Raw genomic sequence first — 21263 nt, forward strand, 5'->3', positions numbered from 1 at the left:
GGAGTTCTAGAAAGGGCCATTCTTAAACTACTGCCTCATTTGTGGATAAAGTCAATCACAACACCTAGATCATTGGTGGTTGCAGCTTGAAATATATGCAAATTCTAACCAAATAGATTCTGTCTTTGACCCCTCAACTACATCATCCCTTTCCAGTGCTATAATAGTTTCTTTGATCAATACTGCCACCTACCCTCCTTTCTTTCCTTCCCTATCCTTCCTCAATACCCAGTAGCCAGGAATATTAAGTACCCAATCCTCCCCTTCTTTGACCCAGGTCTCTGTTATTGCCACTAAATCATAGTCCATTGCGGCGACTTGTGCCTGTAGCTCACCAACCTTATTTACCACACTACGTGCATTTACACACATGCACTCCAAACTCATCTTAGACTGGCTCGCATTTGCCCCCTGTTTGATCACTCCTATTTCTGAACTATTCTATACTCTAGTGCTGTTTGTCTCTCCCACCTTATTTCTCCTTTCTAATGTTTCATTCTGGTGCCTATCCTCCTGCCAAATTAGTTTAAATCCTCCCTCACAGCATTAGTTAACCTCCCCGCGAGGACATTGGTCTCAGCTCTGTTGAGGTGCAACCCGTCCGGCTTGTACAGGTCCCTCCTGCCCCAGAATCGGTCCCAATGCCCCAGGAATCTGAAGCCCTCCCTCCTACACCATTTCTCCAGCCACGCATTAACCTGTCTTATCCTACTATTCCTGTACTCACTAGTGCGTGGCATAAGGAATAACCCAGAGATTACTACCTTTGAGGTCCTTTTTTTTAACTTCCCCCCTTGCTCCTGAACCTCTGACTGCAGGACCTCGACCCTTTTCCTTCCTGTCATTGGTTCCCACATGGACCATGACTTCTGCCTGTTCCCGATCCCCCTCTCAAAATGTTCCGCACCCTCTCAGTGATATCTTCTAGCCTGGCACCAGGGAGGCAACATACCATGGGAGTCACGTTAGTAGTTGCAGAAACGCCTGTCTATCCCCCGACTATCGAATTCCCAATAACATCTGCATTTCTACTCTTTCTTGTGCTCCCCTGTGCAGCCAAGTCTCCCACGGTGCTGTGGATTTGCTCCTGACTGCACTCCCCGAGGTGTCGATACCCTCACTGGTATTCAACACTGAATACCGGATTGTGAGTGCCACACTCCCAGGGGAGTCCTGCACTGCCTGCCTGTTCCTCCTAGTCTGTAGCTGCGGGGTGACCACCTCCTGAAACGTGCTAGCCACGAAACTCTCAGTATGCATTGTAGTGTCACCAGCCGCCCCTCAAGCTCAGAAACTCTGAGCTCGAGCAGTTGGCGGCACTTCCTGCACATGTGGTTTTCCAGGACACACAAAGTGTTCTGGAGTTCCCGCATGGCACAGGATGTGCATGCAATGGGCCCCAGCTCTCCTGCCATGCTAGCTAACAGGTATACAAAACTTTTTTTTAGCTTTAAGGCTATTTAACTGTTTAACTAACACTAAAACACTGGAAGTCTAACCACTAAAAGGACACTAACACAGAAACTTGCATTTGTGACGAAAGTATCTCAGAATGTTTACATATTCTGGCAGATCTCTAGTGGGTTTGCCTCTATGAGTTGGATGATACATTGTTTTATAATGACAGGTAATGCACAATGTATCATTCTGCTGCTAAAGCAAAGCTGTGTCCTGAAGTCAATCAAGAGTTTAATGTTTTTTTCTGGTGGTACATTAAACCCAAGGCAAAATTTTTGGCTTCCTCCCATTCATTGAAGTGTAATTGCTCAGGTCAGTCAGAGGTTACAGATATTCTGACTCTGTGTCTGTGGCCCAAAATTTTCTGGGAAAATAATGGTGAATTTGATGGCGCTCGGCGTTATTAGTGTGTAAATCGTCCAGTGACTCATGGCGAGGAGGAGGTAACCCGTGAGTTGCGAATCGCCACAAGTTGCTGGACGATTTGCACCGTTAGCCTCGCGGAGACAGCTCCAACAACACTCAAGAAGCTCGACACCATCCAGGACAAAGCAGCCCGCATGATTGGCACCCCATCCACCACCCTAAACATTCACTCCCTTCACCACTGGCGCACTGTGGCTGCAGTGTGTACCATCCACAGGATGCACTGCAGCAACTCGCCAAGGCTTCTTCGACAGCACCTCCCAAACCCGCGACCTCTACCACCTAGAAGGACAAGAGCAGCAGGCACATGGGGACAACACCACCTGCACGTTCCCCTCCAAGTCACACACCATCCCGACTTGGAAATATATCGCCGTTCCTTCATCGTCGCTGGGTCAGAATCCTGGAACTCCCTTCCTAACAGCACTGTGGGAGAACCGTCACCACACGGACTGCAGTGGTTCAAGAAGGCAGCTCACCACCACCTTCTCAAGGGCAATTAGGGATGGGCAATAAATGCCGGCCTCGCCAGCGACGCCCACATCCCATGAACGAATAAAAAAAAAAGCTCCCCGTGATGAATTAGAATTAAACTCGCTGCATAAAGTTAGGGCATTAACCCTTTTAATAAGGAGATTTATGTTCCTGCAATACCATTCAACCCGTCTGGCCCAGAAAGGGAACAATTGAAACTGTAGATTCTCCTTTCTGCAGGTGGTAAATTGTTCTTTGAGATACTTAAAATTTAAAATTTAAATTTTCTTTTCTTACTTTTCCTTTCTGCCTCTTTTTTTTCTCTCTTAATCCAATCTTTCTTTCTCTCTCTTTATTTTTCTGCTTGCACCTAACTTGACTCTAATGCAGCCTCCTTCTCCGTCGTTCCTCTGTTTCTTTCTCTATCCTTAAATTCCATTAGTAAAGGGGATAGACTGTTGGTCCCATCACTCACCAAGGTCCCAGATTCCCCGTTGACCACATTATCACCTCGCACTTCCAGCAATTTGAGGCGCAAAAAATTTTCGAGCCGAAGGGCGAGGGAAAAAATTCTAACTGGTGGGGCACGCTGCGAGATGCCCCACTCCAGCAAATCCCAGACCTATCGGTATTTTCTGTTGGGTGGGGGAGTTTCTCTGTACATTCCTAATGACTGGCTTTCATTCTTAATACTTGTTTTTAAGCGTGACACAGAAATTCACATCTGTGGAAGTGTGACACCTAAAATGCGATTGACCCAGGTGCACACTAGATGTGCTATTTTTAGTACACTATTAGAGAATCTCCCTTGGCATTGCTGATGATATGCTGTTTATTAAGACAGGGACATTATACTACGTAACACTACTAAAGTGAAGCTGAGTCCCTTTGAGGCCACAAAGTTTAATTGCTTGTTACTTACATAACAATAATGACTGGTATCCAACGTAATTTATTGGTTGTTGATGTGCTTTGGGATGTCTTGAGGATATTATACAGTGCAAGTGTTTTCTTTCTTAAACAGTGGGTGAGGTCAATCAGGGTTTATTTTCTATTGAGGCTGCAGGTCAGAACCCAGGAGGAAGTGGCTGGATCTCTTCCTCTTTTGTTAGGAGTGATAGTATGATCAATCAATGCTGCAACGATTCGGACTCTGGTGTCACGTTACAGTGGGGTTGCCAACTCTGGTTGACTATATTCCTGGAGGTGTCATCACATGACCTCCTGCCTCCAACTATCCCGTCTCCTCACACTCACGCCATTGGTCGCCCGACACGTCCGTCCACACAGCGCCCCGCCTTCCCACACCAATCGGAAAGCGAACAGACTCTTCATTACCCGATTGGATGATGCGTAACTGTCAATCAGCCTCTTTTCCGGTTTCATTAATAAACAAAAGTGTTCAAATGTGTTCTTTAATGCCAAGTTGCTCACAGCAGAGTCCTGGAGATTAGTCTTTAAATCCTGGAGACTCCAGGACAATCCTGGCAGGTTGGTAACCTTGATTTACATACTGAATGACTGGCCATCTTTATATATTTTTAAACTGTGACAGAAATTTGCACTGGGACACGTTAAGTGTGACGGACACGTGCTGGGCTATTTTGATGATATACGAGTCGATCCCCTGTGGCTCTGCTCGCAGGATAGAGTGTCCCTGATGTTCTCTTGGAGCTCTCCATGCTATTCCTTAACCTCCCATCATGAGCCACTTCTGTGCTGCCTCTCCCCTGCATCATTCCATTAGTGTGTCGTCACACCCAACCGCTCACCCAAGCCCCCGACTGTCACCTTTCCACACTCATTGTCTTTCCACCCCCCCCCAACCCGTAACACCACCCCTGCTCTGTGAATACCGTGTGTCCCTAAGCATTCCCGTGTAGCCCACAACACTCCTTCGTAAAAAAAACTCGCCTTTCACCGCAGAACATCCCAAAGCACTTTACAGCCAATGAAGTACTTTTGAAGTGTAGTCACTGTTATAATGTAGCAAACAGGCAGCCAATTTGGGCACAGCAAGATCCCACAAACAGCAATGTGATAATGACCAGATAATCTGTTTTAGTGATGTTGGTTGAGGAATAAATATTGGCCAGGACACCGGGGAGAACTCCCCTGCTCTTCTTCGAAATAGTGCCATGGGATCTTTTACGTCCACCCGAGAGGGCAGACGGTGTTTAACGTCTCATCCAAAAGATGGCACCTCTGACAGTGCAGTATTCCCTCAGTACCACACCGGAATGTCAGCCTCTGGTCAAGTCTCTGGAGTGGGCCTCTGAACCCACAACCTTCGGACTCAGAGGTGAGAGTGTTCCCCACTGAGCCAAGGCTGACACCTCATGGCCTTTTGTTCATCTGTCACATCAGGCCTGCACTGTGAACACTGTACTGTGCCCCTCAAAATTCCCATGTGAGCCCCAACCCTCCCTTATGGTGAGGAAAAATTGGACTGGGCGACTCACATGATAGTACCACCAGTGGTGGGAGGCCTGCAACTGCAGGAACAAGATTCAAACCATGCGTGTTACATGACAGGCAAGGGATATTTCAAAATATCACCACCTATAGGCATCACTGGTAATTGCAGAAAATGTGGACATTTTTATGTGAAATCTTGCATCGGAATTTTCAATGGAATGTATACCCCACCTACGGAATTTAATATATTATCGATTGATAGAAATAAGTTTATCTTCCATGGCATTTTTCACAGTAAGTCATTCTGTTCCAAGAGGCAGTGCTAGGATGTGACCTAGCAGAGGTCTTTAAAATTATGAAAGGGTAGATGTAGAGATGTTTCCACTTGTGGGGGAGACCAAAACTGGGGGCCATAAATATAAGATATTCAGTAATAAATCCAACAGGGAATTCCGGAGAAATGTCTTTACCCAGAGAGTGGTGAGAATGTGGAATTTGCTACCACATGGAGGCGAAGATCATAGATGCATTTAAGGGGAAGCCAGATAAGTACATGAGGGAGAAAGGAATAGAAGGTTAGAAGATGAAGAGGGGAGGGAGGAGGTTCCTGTGGAGCATAAACACCAACATGGACCAGTTGGGCTGAATGGCCTTTTCCTGTGCTATACATTCTATGTAATTCTATTCAAATTGGGGGAGGGAAACACATTGAAAGTGTAAGAATTTGGAGAGATGTTTGCCAGAGTTCTTCCCAGAGACAGTAAACTAAATGTTTATGATTGCTCCCTGAAAAATAATTATTGTTTTCCTTCTCACTGCAGCTAGATAAATGTCCTGCATAATTCTCAGTACAAACAAAATAGGCCGAAGCTATAACTATTTGCCGCCAGGGTAAAAGTCGGCAGCTCCGACTTTTTAACCTCTCCTGCCCAGGAAGTGTTGGGCTCCCACCGGACTTTCGCTGCTCCGCAATATTGGGAGACAATTCCTGAGTGGTGAGCACAGCTGGGAGAATTAAAAAACTTGCAAATTTTCATTTTTATTGCACAAAATTCTCCCCAAAAAATCCCAAATCGCTACAAGTCAAACTTTATACTTTTCTTAGAAATGTTTACATAGAAAGTGTGACACTTCAAATGTGACAGAAATGCGTGCAAGATGTACTATTTTTATGTTGTAGATATATATAGATAAACTGATAAGGATTTAATTGTGAAACCATTTTAGGCAGGAAGACTACCTTTTGATTGGTGGAGATTATACGGAACATTATGAGTGAGGTGTCCCAGCAATTTCTAAAATGCCAATATTTCTGATTTATTTATAGTGAAATCAATTTTACATTTACTTCCTGAGTCTTATAACGCGGGGCACCATCGATCAGTCATTAAGATTTTCAATTAATTTCAGCATCAGTAATGCAAATATCAGAAGCCACGACCCCATAGCCCGCACTGCACTAACCCTATGTCCACACTGCACTAACCCTGTGTCCGCACTGCACTAACCCTGTGTCCGCACTGCACTATCCCTGGTTCACACTGCACTAACCCTGTGTTCACACTGCACTAACCCTGTGTCCGCACTGCACTAACCCTGTGTCCGCACTGCACTAACCCTGGTCCGCACTGCACTATCCCTGGTCCGCACTGCACTAACCCTGTGTCCGCACTGCACTAACCCTGTGTCCGCACTGCACTAACCCTGTGTCCGCACTGCACTATCCCTGGTCCACACTGCACTAACCCTGTGTCCGCACTGCACAAACCCTGGTCCGCACTGCACTATCCTTGGTCCACACTGCACTAACCCTGGTCCGCACTGCACTATCCTTGGTCCACACTGCACTAACCCTGTGTCCGCACTGCACTAACCCTGTGTCCACACTGCACTATCCTTGGTCCACACTGCACTAACCCTATGTCCACACTGCACTAACCCTATGTCCGCACTGCACTAACCCTGTGTCCACACTGCACTAACCCTGTGTCCGCACTGCACTATCCCTGGTCCACACTGCACTAACCCTGTGTCCGCACTGCACTAACCCTATGTCCGCACTGCACTAACCCTGTGTCCGCACTGCACTAACCCTGTGTCCGCACTGCACTATCCTTGGTCCGCACTGCACTAACCCTGTGTCCACACTGCACTATCCTTGGTCCGCACTGCACTAACCCTGTGTCCACACTGCACTAACCCTGTGTCCGCACTGCACTATCCCTGGTCCACACTGCACTAACCCTGTGTCCGCACTGCACTAACCCTATGTCCGCACTGCACTAACCCTGTGTCCGCACTGCACTAACCCTGTGTCCGCACTGCACTATCCTTGGTCCGCACTGCACTAACCCTATGTCCACACTGCACTATCCCTGGTCCGCACTGCACTAACCCTGTGTCCGCACTGCACTAACCCTGGTCCGCACTGCACTATCCCTGGTCTGCACTAACCCTATGTCCACACTGCACTATCCCTGGTCCGCACTGCACTAACCCTGTGTCCGCACTGCACTATCCCTGGTCCGCACTGCACTAACCCTGGTCCGCACTGCACTAACCCTGGTCCGCACTGCACTAACCCTGTGTCCACACTGCACTATCCTTGGTCCGCACTGCACTAACCCTGTGTCCGCACTGCACTAACCCTATGTCCACACTGCACTATCCCTGGTCCGCACTGCACTAACCCTGTGTCCGCACTGCACTAACCCTGGTCCGCACTGCACTAACCCTGGTCCGCACTGCACTAACCCTGGTCCGCACTGCACTATCCTTGGTCCGCACTGCACTATCCTTGGTCCGCACTGCACTAACCCTGGTCCGCACTGCACTATCCTTGGTCCGCACTGCACTATCCTTGGTCCGCACTGCACTAACCCTGTGTCCACACTGCACTAACCCTGTGTCCACACTGCACTAACCCTATGTCCGCACTGCACTAACCCTGGTCCGGTTTTGTACTTGGTAAAAGCTAACAACCTAAAGATGAATAAATCTAATGGCGTGTTCCTGTCAGAATGAGCGTTTTACTCCAGTCTGACTGGTGTAACATTCACATTCGGTCTCCAAGAGCAGAACCTGCTGGCGATACACGCCAGGTCAATCAGCACCTGAACGAACGAGTTGTTTAAGGTGGGGCTGGGACTTGCCAGTTCTGATGGGTCCCCATTGGCAATCTCTCTTTCCCTTTGAGAAGCCGCTGTCTATTTCAGCATCTGTTGATTTTATTACAGATTTCCACCATTATGTGAGTTCCTCTATCCGTCAAAAACACATTTTAAAAAAAGCAATAACGGTGTTAAACTGTTCACATCGCAGACATTACACACAGTAATGACAGTTTAAAGTAACATTTCGCTAATTTGGATGCAGGCAGCATTTAGGAAACTAAAAGTTTTTCTTGATGCATTTTAAGAGGGAGTTAGATAAGTGCAAGAGGGAGCAAGGAATAGGAAGATAAGCTGATGGAGGCTGGTGTGGAGCATAAACACTGGCACGGATCAGATGGGTCGAATGGCCTGATTCTGTGCTGTGAACTGGATGTAATTCTTTTGCACCGACTCCCTTGCAGTGAGACTTGAGCCTCTCAGCCCATTGTATCTCCCCGGCTTCTTGTCAGCAGGGGGAGCTCCATGTCCCCCTATTAGTCCTCCTGAGCCCAGTTGAGTTGAGGCACTGGGTTTTTGCAGTTCTCCAGACTTGAGAATTGCATTGTGTGTGTGTGTGTGTGGTTTCTGATCACAACCTCGTCCATTTTAACAGGTAGCAACCTCCCAACAACAATTTTTAAAAAACACACACTCTTTACTTAAACAGAAGCGCCCACCCAGAGAAGGAGGACTGAGGAACCTGCTAATCTGCACAGGTTTAAAATGTTCATTCTCTATGGGAGGCCGGGCAGAGGAAGCAGCCATGGGCTAGATTTCACTTGGGAGTGAGTGTTGGACTGCGGGTGAGAAAGCCCTGGATTTGGGGGGTGTCTACAATCCGGATCAAAGACTGGAAACTCGCCTCCCCCCCCCCAAAAAAAAATGAAATAAAGTTCTCGGTTAAAAGTCTTAAAGTAGACGCCTTATCTTAAGAGGACATTGTTTCCACCTCCTTCCCCCTTCCCTGCCCCAGAAATGTTGAGTGGAGGGGGGGGGGGGGGTCGAGCTCGGTGTCTCTCGGTTGACGGGGAGTCTCCCCCGCCTGGAGCTCTGGACTAAAAGCAGCGAGCCCGCAGTCCCCGGGGCACGGCCGTGTGTCCGGAGCTCTCTCTCTCTCCCCCTCTCCCTCCTCCCACATTGTCTCAAACACAAGGGAATTATTTTTAGACTGGAACAAATCATCCAAGATGGCGAACGCCAAGTTATTCTGTCCCACACACACACACACAAAAATAATATGGGCAAAAAGAAAAAGCCCAGGATTTTGTTTTAAGACAAAAAGGAAGAACCTTAAGAAAAGAAACTTAGAAGACTTAGCTATTTTTTCTTCTTTCTTTCACCTCTTGTGTTCAGATTACCTCAGACACTCTGTGAGGGACTAAAGCTGGTCTCCATCATTTTATTTAATCAGTCTTTTCCCCCCCCTTTTCTCACACATAGAAACTGCCGATTGACAACTTGTTCGCTGTAAACCCTTCAATCTGTGTGTGTGTTTCTGACACTTACTGGAAACAACAGCACAACGCCGGCAGATCCCCAGATATATAAAAACTCTTATTAAAGGCATTTCTTCAGGGATCGATCTCGATCCGGTGCAAAAAAAAAAGAGATTTTAAAATAAGATGCATAAGCAACAACCCAAATGCAAATCGAGAGTCAGGGGGAAAACGTTAAGTTAAAGTGAGTGAGACCAAGTTGCCACTTTAAGCTATATATAGTCTCAACTCGAAGCCATTATTCCGTCCCTTGTGCTTTTAGAGACGCGGGTTAAAGAGAATGCAAGAAAAAAAGTCTTTTCTCATAATGCATAAAAGCACATTATATTCCTCAGAAGCTGCTAATTGCGACACGGGATTTGTAAAATGAACATGGAAATAAAGCACAAGTAAAATCTGGAAACACGTCACTCAGTCGATGGCGCAGAGCTGACTTGTGTGTTAGTTGGTCCGCAATATGGGTTTATTATAAAAAGAAACAATGTGTAAATCCCGCCACTCGGTGCTCTTTCCGTCCCCCAAGCATTGGTTCTCATGTTGCATTTCGGATGGAAGAAATCGGCGGCCACAATCTTTAGATTTTTGAGCAGAAATCCCAAATTTTGCAACTGGTTGCAGAGTTCTTGCGCACTTTTGCTCCGATTGCGTTTCTCCCGAGCGGCGCACGGCCCCGGTTCCTCATGCAGACCGAAGACCAAGGAGTTGCCTTGCTGGGAAGGCGGGCGGCTTGGCCGGGAGGCGGCGGGAAGTGCCCCGGATCGGCCGTTTTGCTAAGTGAAGAAACACAGATGGGAGCACAGTTCGCCATTTCTGCCTCTCCATTGCTGCCAACAGTTGATGTTTTCAATCAGGTCCGCGCTTAGCCTACAAATTCCCAGCGTCAGCGAAGAGCTGCTGAGAGGGACTTCAGAGCAGGCACATCCAGCGTGGAGAGGCTAGAGGTGCTGAAATCCTGTTGACAAAGACTTGTATTCTCAACTGGAAAGTTAAAAGACTGTAAAGCATCAACAATGACTGAAACCTCAACTGCAACAGCTGCGAAGCCCAAACGTGGCAAGGCTGCAAAGAAGTCCACCAACCACCCCAAATACTCCGAGATGATCATTGCGGTCGTCACGGGGGCGAGCAGTCGGACGGGCCTGTCCAGGCAAGCCATCCAAAAGCTCGTCAAGAGCCAGTACAAGTTGGCCGAGAACGCCGACAGCCAGATCAAGTTGTCGCTCATAAAGCTGGTGACGAAGGGGGTCCTGGAAAAGACCAAAGGCATCGGCGCCTCGGGGTCCTTCAAGTTGTCGAAGGGCGAGGAGCCGAGGAAGGCGGTTAAAAGGCCCAAGAAACCCGCAAAGAAGATCGCCTCGCCCAAGAAGGTGCCAAAACCCAAGAAGGTGACCAAGCCCTTGGTGAAAGCCAAAAAACTGAAGGTGAAAAAGGTGGTAAAGAAAGCAGCCACGCCCAAAAGTACAAAGAAAGCGAAACCGGCAAAAGCGAAACCGGTAAAAGTAAAACCGGTCAAGAGGAAGGTGAAATCAACAAAACCGAAAGCGAAAACCAATGTAAAGAAATCGGCTTCCAAAAAGAAGTGAATGAATTCATCGAATTAGTAGTCACACAGACTTTTAGCCATTTTCTGTAAATAGTTGTTTAATTTTTTTCTATCAAATTTTGTTTGATCTTTTACTAGGACTTAGCAAGAAAATGTAATGAGCTTTTCATCATGACTACGAACTAAGTAATTCTAATGTTGTTGAAATTTACTGTACTTTCTAGTAATTTTCAAGCTGATTCATGTTTTTATGTACAAAACTTGTTATTGAGTTTAACCATGCAAAGGAAAACAATTTTCTTATGAATCCGATTGCCGTCCTTGAATTTCAAATAAAAAAAAATCGACATAATAATATTGCCTCTTGCTTTCTTTCCTCAGTTGTAATGGTTTGACTTTTGTTGACTTGTTGGCTTCCTTTGCATCTAGGCTTCCAGCCATGATTTGGCCAGCTGTGGGATGGTTGGCTGAGCTGGAACTCAGTGCTGTTTCCTCTCTTTTCACCACCCAGGAAAAGAAGAGAGGGGATGTAAGCTTGAGATAGGGTTATCTTGGTTCCCACACAGCAAGACCTCTTTAACATAATTAGTGGCCCTTTTTCTTTCCCTTTGGAGGCTTGCCTGATATAGACCCTCATGCCATGGCGCACCATTCTGGAAAGCAAGACATTGAGTGGAATTGTGGCCCTTAGAATAATTAACGAGAAACTGGTTTAGAACAACCTAATCTGGAACTCTCCCTCCAAAAGTCTGTGGCTGCAGGGTTAATTGAAGCTTTCAGGGCTGCAACCGCTAGTTTTTGTTAGGTAAGGGTATCAAGGGATATGGAGCAAAGGCAGGTAAATGGAGTTCAGATACAGATCAGCCATGATCTAATTGAATGGCGGAACAGGCTTGAGGGGCTGAATGGCCTACTCCTGTTACTGTGTTCCTAACCTATCAACAAATAGCTATGGGCTAGTATGGTGGTAGATGGCAAATCCACCGTGATCTTTTTCACAGGCACGTTCTTCAAGCACTCAAATGGACAGGGTTGAGAAGGTAGCGTGTCCTGCAGAGCACTTCTATCTTCTACATAGAGTAAGTAATGTCATCACATCCCCTCGTTATCAGCCATGGCTCAATGAGTAGCACTTCTTGCCTCTGTGTTAGAAAGTCATGGGTTCAAATCCCACTTGAATACATGATCTAGGCTGACACACCAGTGCAGTTCAGAGGGAATGCTGCACTGCTGGAGGTGCTGTCTTATGGATGAGATGTTAAACTGAGGCCCTATCTGCCCTCTCCAGTAGACATAACAGATCCCATGACACTATTTGACAAAAAGCGGGTGAGTTCTGCCTGGTGTTCTGGCCAATATTTATCCCTCAACCCATACCTAAGAAAAACAAAATCTGGTCACCATCACATTGCTGTTTGTGGGACCTTGCTGTGCACAAATTGGCTGCTTCGTTTCCTACATTACAACAGTGACTACACTTCAAAAGTATTTAATTGGCTGTAAAGCGCTTTGGGATGTCCTGAGGGATGTCGTGAAAGACACTATATAAATGCAAGACTATTTTTCTTTTTATCTCCTTGCGTAATTTGGATAATTCATTGAAAAAGACTGGGGTTCAGCAGTGAACTGGAACACTGTCGTTTTGCCTTTGTGACCAGGAATTGAATCCAGCCCAGACTGACGGGATGAGAGCCTCCTTTCTCTGCTGGCTGTAAGGGTCCCATGTGAGAACACTTTTACAACCTCAACTCAGTTCTGAGTGGACAATGACGCACAACTCAAGACTCCCTAAGTTGGCAGTCTCGCGGCGAGAAGCTTGAGATGGCTGATTCTGAAGGTGGAAGAGTGTCACACTGATGCAGCAGGGGCAACTTTTCTGAGATTGGGGCTGAGGAACATAATCAGGGCGGAGTAGAGGGAACTTTACTCTGCATTTACCTGTGCTGTAGCTGACCTGGGAATACTTGTTACTGAAAGTGGGTGTCTGAATTGGGAAAGTGTTTCATTCCTGAGTGCTTCATGAGCAATTATTCAGGGCAACAAAAAAAAATACTGCAAAAGAAACACACAGCATTGAATCAGTTAAGGTGTATATTTGCAATATGGATTTGCTAGTGCGGTATGCATGTGATCAGTCTAGAGCAAGACATACCTGGGAAGCAACCTACCTAAAAACTCCCTATTACGGTGGTGATGCTCTTTAAACATTATCAGACTGATTTAAAGATTTTGAACATTTTTGTAAATAATGCATTGAGATGTGCAAGTCTAGCTTTTAAATTATTAACTCCCCCTTTTCCCGTGCTACCAAGTAAGCTGCAGGTTTACACCTGTGATTTCCCACTCTGCTTCTTTCCGATTTGCTGACCAGCAGCCTATTCTCCGGGCCTGGGAATGGGGCACGGCACAGGGAGAGATTAGAAAGGGGAATTGTTGTTTGACAAACAACTAAGAGGGTGACCTACATTGGCTCCCAGTCCGGCAACGCCTCGATTTTAAAATTCTCATCCTCGTTTTCAAATCCCCTCCATGGCCTCGCCCCTCCCTATCTCTGTGACCTCCTCCAGTCCTACAACCCCCTCCGAGATCTCTGCGCTCCTCCAATTCCGGCCACTTGCGCATCCCCGATTTTAATCGTTCCACCATTCAGCTGCCTAGGCCCTAAGCTCTGGAATTCCCTCACTAAACCTCTCGGCCTCTCTACCTCTCTCTCCTCCTCTAAGATGCTCCTTAAAACCTACCTCTTTGACCAAGCTTTTGGTCATCTGACCGAATATTTCTTTGTGTGGCTCGGTGTCAAATTTTATCTGATAATCGCTCCTGTGAAGCTTCTGGGTTTTACTACATTAAAGGCGCTATATAAATGCAAGTTGTTGTTGGTGGGGGGGGGGGGCTGAGGTCCTTCCACATGAGGATGGAGGAAGGAATCCCACCTGGCAACAGTCACATAAAATTACAAGCGGATGGTTCAACGGTGTCATTGAAAGAGAATTAGCAACAAGAATGCTATCCACAACTAGGCCATGGAGTGATGTGTGGTATGCGTATAGGTGGAGAATAACTTATAGAATCGGGGAAACATAGACATTTAAAAAGAATGAACTCTTGAGGGTGTCACTCAGCAATAAAACAGTGTGCTTGACATCTTGTGAAAGCCATCTGAAGCTTTGAAAGGAAGCTTCTCTGAGTTTTACCTACCTCTGTGAACTACATACACAAATCTTTGAAGGTGGCAGGACAAGTTGACAAGGTCGTTAAAAAAGCATATGGGGTCCTTAGATTTATAAATAAAGTCACAGAGTACAAAAGCAAGGAAGTTATGTGAAACCTTTATAAAATAGGCCTCAACTGGAGTATTGTGTCAAGTTCTGGACATCACACTTTAGGAAGGATGTCAAGGCCTTGGAGAGGGTGCAGAGGAGATTTACCAGAATGGTACCAAGGATGAGGAACTTCAGTTATGTGGAGAGAGTGGACAAGCTGAAATTGTTCTCCCTAGAGCAGGGAAGGTTAAGGGGAGATTTGATAGAGCTGTTCAAAATTATATGGGGTACTGATAAAGTAACTGTTTGATAAAGAAACTGTTTCCACTAACAGGAGGGTCGGTAACCAGAGGACACGTAGAATCATAGAGTCATAGAATAGTTACAGCACAGAAGTAGGCCATTCGGCCCATCAAACCTGTGCCGGCTCTCTGTATGACCAATTCCAGTTTGTCCCATTCCCCCGCTCTTTCGCTGTAGCCCTCCAAATTTTTTCCCTTCAAATATTTATCCAATGCCTTTTTGAAAGCCATGATTGAATCTGCTTCCACCAGCCTTTCAGGCAGCGCATTCCGGATCATAACCATTCGCTGTGTAAAAAAGTTTTTCCTCATGTCGCCTTTGGTTCTTTTGCCAATCATCTTAAATCTGTGCCCTCTGGTTCTCGACCCTTCCACCAATGGGAACAGTTTCTCTTTATTTACTTTATCTAAACCCTTCATGATTTTGAACACCTCTATCAAATCTCCCCTTAACCTTCCCTGCTCTAAGGAGAACAACCCCAGCTTCTCCAGTCTATCCATGTAACTGAAGTCCCTCATCCTTGGAACCATTCTAGTAAATCTCTTCTGCACCCTCTCTAAGGCCTTCACATCCTTCCTAAAGAGCGGTGCCCAGAATTGGACACAATACTCCAGTTGTGGCCGAACCAGTGTTTTATAAAGGTTCAACATAACTTCCTTGCTTTTGTACTCTATGCCTCTATTTATAAAGCCCAGGATCCCATATGTTTTTTTTAAATGCTTTCTCAACCTGCCCTTCCACCTTCAAAGATTTGTGCACATATACCCCCAGATCTCCCAGTTCCTGCACACCGTTTAGAATTGTACATTTAGTTTATATTGCATCTCCTCGTTCTTCCTGCCGAAATGTAGCACTTCGCACTTCTCTGCATTAAATTTCATCTGCCACGTGTCCGTCCATTCCACCAGCCTGTCTATGTCCTCTTGAAGTCTATCACTATCCTCCTCACTGTTTACTACACATCCAAGTTTTGTGTCATCTGCAAATTTGGAAATTGTGCCCTGTACACCCAAGTCCAAGTCATTAATATATATCAAGAAAAGCAGTGGTCCCAGCACCAACCCCTGGGGAACACCACTGTACGTCACCCTCCAGTCCAAAAAACAACCGCTCACCACTACTCTCTGTTTCCTGTCACTTAGCCAATTTCGTATCCATGCTGCCCCTTTTATTCCATGGGCTTCAATTTTGCTGACAAGCCTATTATGTGGCGCTTTATCAAACGCCTTTTGAAAGTCCATATACACAACATCAACCGCATTGTCCTCATCAACCCGCTCTGTTACCTCATCAAAAAACTCAATCAAATTAGTTAAACATGATTTGCCTTTAACAAATCTGTGCTGGCTTTCCTTTATTAATCCACACTTGTCCAAGTGACTATTAATTTTGTTCTGTATTATCGTTTCCAACATTTTCCCCACCACCGAGGTTAAACTGACCGGCCTGTAGTTGCTGGGTTTATCCTTACACCCTTTTTGAACAAGGGTGTAACATTTGCAATTTTCCAGTCCTCTGGCACCACCCCGTATCTAAGGAGGATTGGGAGATTAAGACACAGATTTAAGGTAAATGGCAAAAGAACGAGAGGGGAGATGAAGAGGATTTTTTTTATGCAGCGAGTTGTGATGATCTGGAATGCGTTGCCTGAAAGGGCGGTGGAAGCAGATTCAATAGTAACTTTTAAAAGGGAATTGGATAAATACTTGAAGGGAAAAAAATTGAAGGTCTATGGGGAAAGTGTGGGGGGGAAACCATTGATGGAATTAACATCTTCAGGAAAAATGGGAGAAAATTTTGAAAAAACAAAAAAATAAGGGCCATGTTATTGTCATGGAGTAGGATCAGTATCTGTTGGTGATTTCTTAGTATAAGCTGCCTACAATTTGTCGTATTAAAAGATTACATAGAATTACATAGAATTTACAGAACAGAAACAGGCCATTCGGCAAAACAGGTCTGTGCCTTTGTTAAGGCTCCACACGAGCTGCCTCCCACCTTGTTTCATCTAACCCAAGAAACATGCCCTTCTATCCCTTTCTCCCTCATGTGTTTATCTAGCTTCTCCTTAAATGCCTCTATGTTATTCGCCTCAACTACTCCATGTGGTAGTGAGTTCCACATTCTCACCTCACACTGGATAAAGAAGTTTCTCCTCAATTCCCTATTGGATTTATTACCTTATATTTCTGACCCTCAGATCAGTTCATGTTTATTAGATGAAAGGAAATTACATTCCGTGTAATCACTTTGATAAACTACCGGCACACAATAAGCCACCTGCTAAATGTGCCTGTGAAAGAAATAATAGAATCCACTGGATAAAAACACAGTACGTAAGGTAGTCTTGAGGGACCATCTTGCAGCTTAGCCTCACATGTGTTTTTTTGGTTTTGAAAAGGTAATCAGTTTTCCAGCATCAAGGCCCTAGACAAGGAGGTGATGAAAAGTGACTTTTTGTTTGACATGAATTCAATGAAAAGGAACATTCTTTATACTTTTGGACTGAAATAAGATCAGTTCACTCTGTGCACATCTGTAGAAAAAGTAGTGAGTGCTTAAAGTAGGGCTTTGAGAGAAAGAATCACAAAAACAACATACATTTTTACAGCGCCTTCAATGTAGTAAGACGGCCCAAGGCACTTCACAAGGGTGTACTCAGACAAAATTTCACACTGAGCCAAATAAGGAGATATTGGGACAGGTTGGCGGTAGGTTTTAAGGAGGGTCTTAAAGGAGGAGAGAGAGATAGAGAGGCGGAGAGGTTTAGGGAGGGAATTCCAGAGCTTAGGGCCTAGGCAGCTGAAGGCACGGCCGCCAATGGTGGAGCGAAGAAAATGGGGGATGGAATTGGAGGAGTGCAGAGATCTCGGAGGGTTGTAGGGCTGGAGGAGCTAATAGAGATAGGGAGGGGCGAGGCCATATAGGGATTTGAAAACAAGGATGAGAATTTAAAATCGAGGTGTTCCCGGACTGGGAGCCAATGTAGGTCAGCGAGCACAGGGCTGATGGGAGAACGGGACTTGGTGCGAGTTAGGATACGGGCAGCAGAGCTTTGGATGAGCTGAAGTTTACGGAGCGTGGGAGGCCGGCCAGGAGAGCATTGGAAAGATGCTTCACTGGGCAGCCTATGAGAGGAGTGGTACACCAGGCATGCTAACAGTTGGAAATGTCCAACAATTTGACCAGGCTAGGCCTCAGGGCACTCAAAGGTGGTCTGATTGATGACTTCTATGAGCTACCTGGAGGAGGAGGGCACATACAATACCAACGACATGGAATTACATAGGAATTGCAACACAGAAACAGGCCATTTGGCCCAGCCAGTCCATGTTGGTGTTTCTCCTCCACACGAGCATTAGTCCTAATCCCATGTGCCGACCTTGGTCTGATATCCCTTTACCTCCTTTCCATCAACTACCGATCGAAATTATTCTCATCTGTTGACACGGTCTCTGCTTCAATCAGTAACTCAGGCAGTCCATTCCACAGCCTCACATCAGATTGACAAGCACGTCCAAATTTCTCAACTAACTCTGCCCAGGAAACTTGCATATTGTGACGCAAGAATGTAACACCACAGTGCATGTGGTGGAATCCAGTCTACACACCATCAATTATATCTCCATGAGTCTTTGGGATGCCCTCCATTTCTTGCTGTGCCAAGGTGTGGGGTTGTGAGGGTTGAAGCAAATGATAAGATTTAAGATAATTGGCAAAAGAACCAGAGGAGAGATGAGGAGATTTTTTAGGCAGTATGATGTTGTGATCAGGAATGCACCTGAAAGATGGTGCAAGCAGATTCAGTAGTAACTTTCGAAAAAGAATTAGATATATCCTTAAAAAGGAAAAATTTACAGGGTAATGTGGAAAGAGCAGGGGAGTGGGACTAATTGGATAGCTCTTTCAAAGAGCCGGCACAGGCACGATGGGCCGAATGGCCTCCTTCTGTGCTGTACGATTCAATAATTTCACGGTTTCCAGTTGCTTTATTAAGCACATTCGTTTAATTAGACCTTTTGTTTATTTTACTATATTAGTGGTGCCCTAGGGCAATGATTTTTTTTTTCTTTTTGTTTGGAAAATATTGATTCATATCAAACCTCAACTCACCAAGCGTTTGGCTTGGTCTGCTGATTGAGGAAGTACCTGTGCAAAGGAAACGAATATCTGGTTTAGGTCACAAAGGCAAGTTATTGTTATACCCTTGGGTTACACTATTGTTTGTATTGGGCAGAAAGTAAAATGATCAGACTGTTTATGTGAGCGACTGACAGCACTGAACCTGAGAAAGTTCCTACAGCAGACTGGAATTTGTAACAGTCTTATAGAAATATAAGTTATCTCAAACTTATACAATAATAATTGTCTGCCGCGTTTCCTACATTACAACAGTGACTACACTTCAACAGCAATTCATTGTCTGTAAAGCTATTTGGGACATCCCGAGGTGTGAATGGCGCAACATAAATGCAAGTCTTTCTTTCCTTCTTTCTCTGTTTCTTTTTTTCTTTATTTCTTTCCTTCTATCTTTCATTCTCTCTTTGTTTCATTTTTCTTTCTTTCATTCTTTCCTTCTTTCATTCAGTCTTTCTTTCATTCTTTCTTACATTCTTTCCATTCTTCATTCTTTCATTCTTTCCTTCTTTCTTCCATTCTTTCCATTCTTCATTCTTTCCTTCTTTCTTTCATTCATTCTTTCTTTGTTTCTTTCATTCATTCATTCTTTCTTTCTTTCCATCATTCTTTCATCAATTCCTCCTTTCTTTCCTTCATTCTTTCTTTCATTGTTTCTTTCTTTCATTCTTTCCTTCATTCTTTCATTCCATCCTTCTTTCTTTCTTTCCTTCATTCTTTCTTTCATTCATTCTTTCTTTCTTTTCTTCTTTCTTTCATTCATTCTTTCTTTGTTTCTTTCATTCATTCTTTCTTTCATTCTTTCTTTTATTCTTTCCATTCTTCATTCTTTTATTCTTTCTTTCATTCCTTCCTTCTTTCTTTCACTTTTTCCTTCTTTCTTTTTTCCTTCTTTCTTTCATTCTTTCTTTTGTTCATTCTTTCCTTCTTTCTTTCATTATTTCCTTTTTTTCTTTCCTTTCTTCCTTCATTCTTTCTTTCTCTCCTTCATTCTTTCCTTCTTTCTTTCATTCTTTCCTTCTTTTCTCTTTCTTTTCTTCCTTCATTCTTTCTTTCTTTCTCTCCTTCATTCTTTCCTTCTTTCTTTCATCCTTTCCTTCTTTTTTCTTTCCTTTCTTCCTTCATTCTTTCTTTCTTTCTCTCCTTCATTCTTTTCTTCTTTCTTTCATTCTTTCCTTCTTTTTTTCTTTCCTTTCTTCCTTCATTCTTTCTTTCTTTCTCTCCTTCATTCTTTCATTCTTTCTTTCATTCTTTCCTTCTTTTTTCTTTCCTTTCTTCCTTCATTCTTTCTTTCTCTCCTTCATTCTTTCTTTCTCTCCTTCATTCTTTCCTTCTTTGTTTCTTCCTTTCCATTTTTTTCATTCTTTGTTCCTTTCTTTCTTTCCTTCTTTCTTTCATTCGTTCTCTCTTTCATTCTTTCTTTCCTTCATTCTTTCATTCTTTGTTTCTTTCTTTCATTCTTGACGTCTTTCTTTCTTCCCTTCATACTTTCCTTCCTTCTTTCTTTCATTCTCTCTTTCTTCCTTTCATTCATTCTTTGTTTCTTTTGTTTATTCATTCTTTCCTTCTTTCTGTCTTTCTTTCATTCTTTCTTTCAGCCCTTCTTCTTTTTTCTTTTGTTCATTAATTCTTTCTTTCTTTCCTTTCTTCCTTCATTATTTGTTTGTTTGTTTCTTTCTTTCACCCTTTCCTTCTTTCTTTCCTTCATTCGTTCTTTCTTTCCTACATTCTTTCCTTCTTTGTTTGTTTATTTCTTTCTATCTTTCTTTCATTTGTTTTTCTTTTATTCATTCTTTCTTACTTTCTTTCCTTCTTTCCTTCATTCTTTCATTCTTTGTTTGTTTGTTTCTTTCTTTCATTCTTCCTTTCTTTCTTTTATTCTTTCATTCTTTCCTTCTTTCTTTCATCCTTTATTTCTTTCCTTCTTTCTTTCTTTCATTTATTCTTTCTTTCTTTCTATCATTCTTTCTTTCCTTCTTTCGTCCATTCTTTCCTTCTTTCATTCATTCTTTCTTTCTTTCATTGATTCTTTCTTTCTTTCTTTCATTCATTTTTTCTTTCTTTCATTCATTTTTTCTTTCTTTTTTTCATTCTTTCTTTCTTCCCTTCTTTCTTTGCTTCATTCATTCTTTCTTTCTTTTTTCATTCTTTCTTTCTTCCCTTCTTTCTTTGTTTCATTTATTCTTTCTTTCCTTCTTTCTTTCATTCTTTCTTTCTATCCTTCTTTTTTCTTTCTTTCTTTCATTCTTTCATTTATTCTTTCTTTCTTTCTTTCCTGCTTTATTTCTTTCATTCTTTCTTTCTTTCATTTATTCTTTCATTCTTTCTTTCCTTGTTTCATTCTTTCTTTCATTCTTTCTTTGTTTCATTTATTCTTTCTTTCCTTCTTTCTTTCTTTAATTCTTTCTTTCCTTCTTTCTTTCTTTCATGCTTTCTTTCTATCATTCTTTCATTCATTCTTTGCTTCTCACTTTCTTTCTTTCATTCATTCTTTCTTTCATTCTTTCTTTCCTTCTCACTTTCTTTCTGTCCTTTTCTTTCTTTCCTTCTTTCCTTCTTTCTTTCTTTCATTCTTTCGTTCATTCTTTGCTTC

General features: G+C 43.9%; 1 protein-coding gene across 1 annotated transcript; it reads left to right on the forward strand.

Annotated features, from left to right (window-relative positions):
- The first annotated feature begins 10310 nt into the window (after window positions 1-10310).
- Window positions 10311-11322, forward strand: LOC137305736 (histone H1.0-B-like). Its single transcript, XM_067974673.1, has one exon. It carries the CDS (start codon window positions 10435-10437, stop codon window positions 11005-11007), a length of 573 nt encoding a protein of 190 aa, XP_067830774.1. The 5' UTR covers window positions 10311-10434; the 3' UTR covers window positions 11008-11322.
- Window positions 11323-21263: the final 9941 nt, after the last annotated feature.

Source organism: Heptranchias perlo, chromosome 40 (genome assembly GCF_035084215.1).
Source record: "Heptranchias perlo isolate sHepPer1 chromosome 40, sHepPer1.hap1, whole genome shotgun sequence".
NCBI lineage: Eukaryota > Metazoa > Chordata > Chondrichthyes > Hexanchiformes > Hexanchidae > Heptranchias > Heptranchias perlo.

Excerpts from the sequence above, each read along its gene's own strand:
- LOC137305736 (XM_067974673.1), top strand. The coding sequence starts at position 10,435 with ATGACTGAAACCTCAACTGCAACAGCTGCGAAGCCCAAACGTGGCAAG.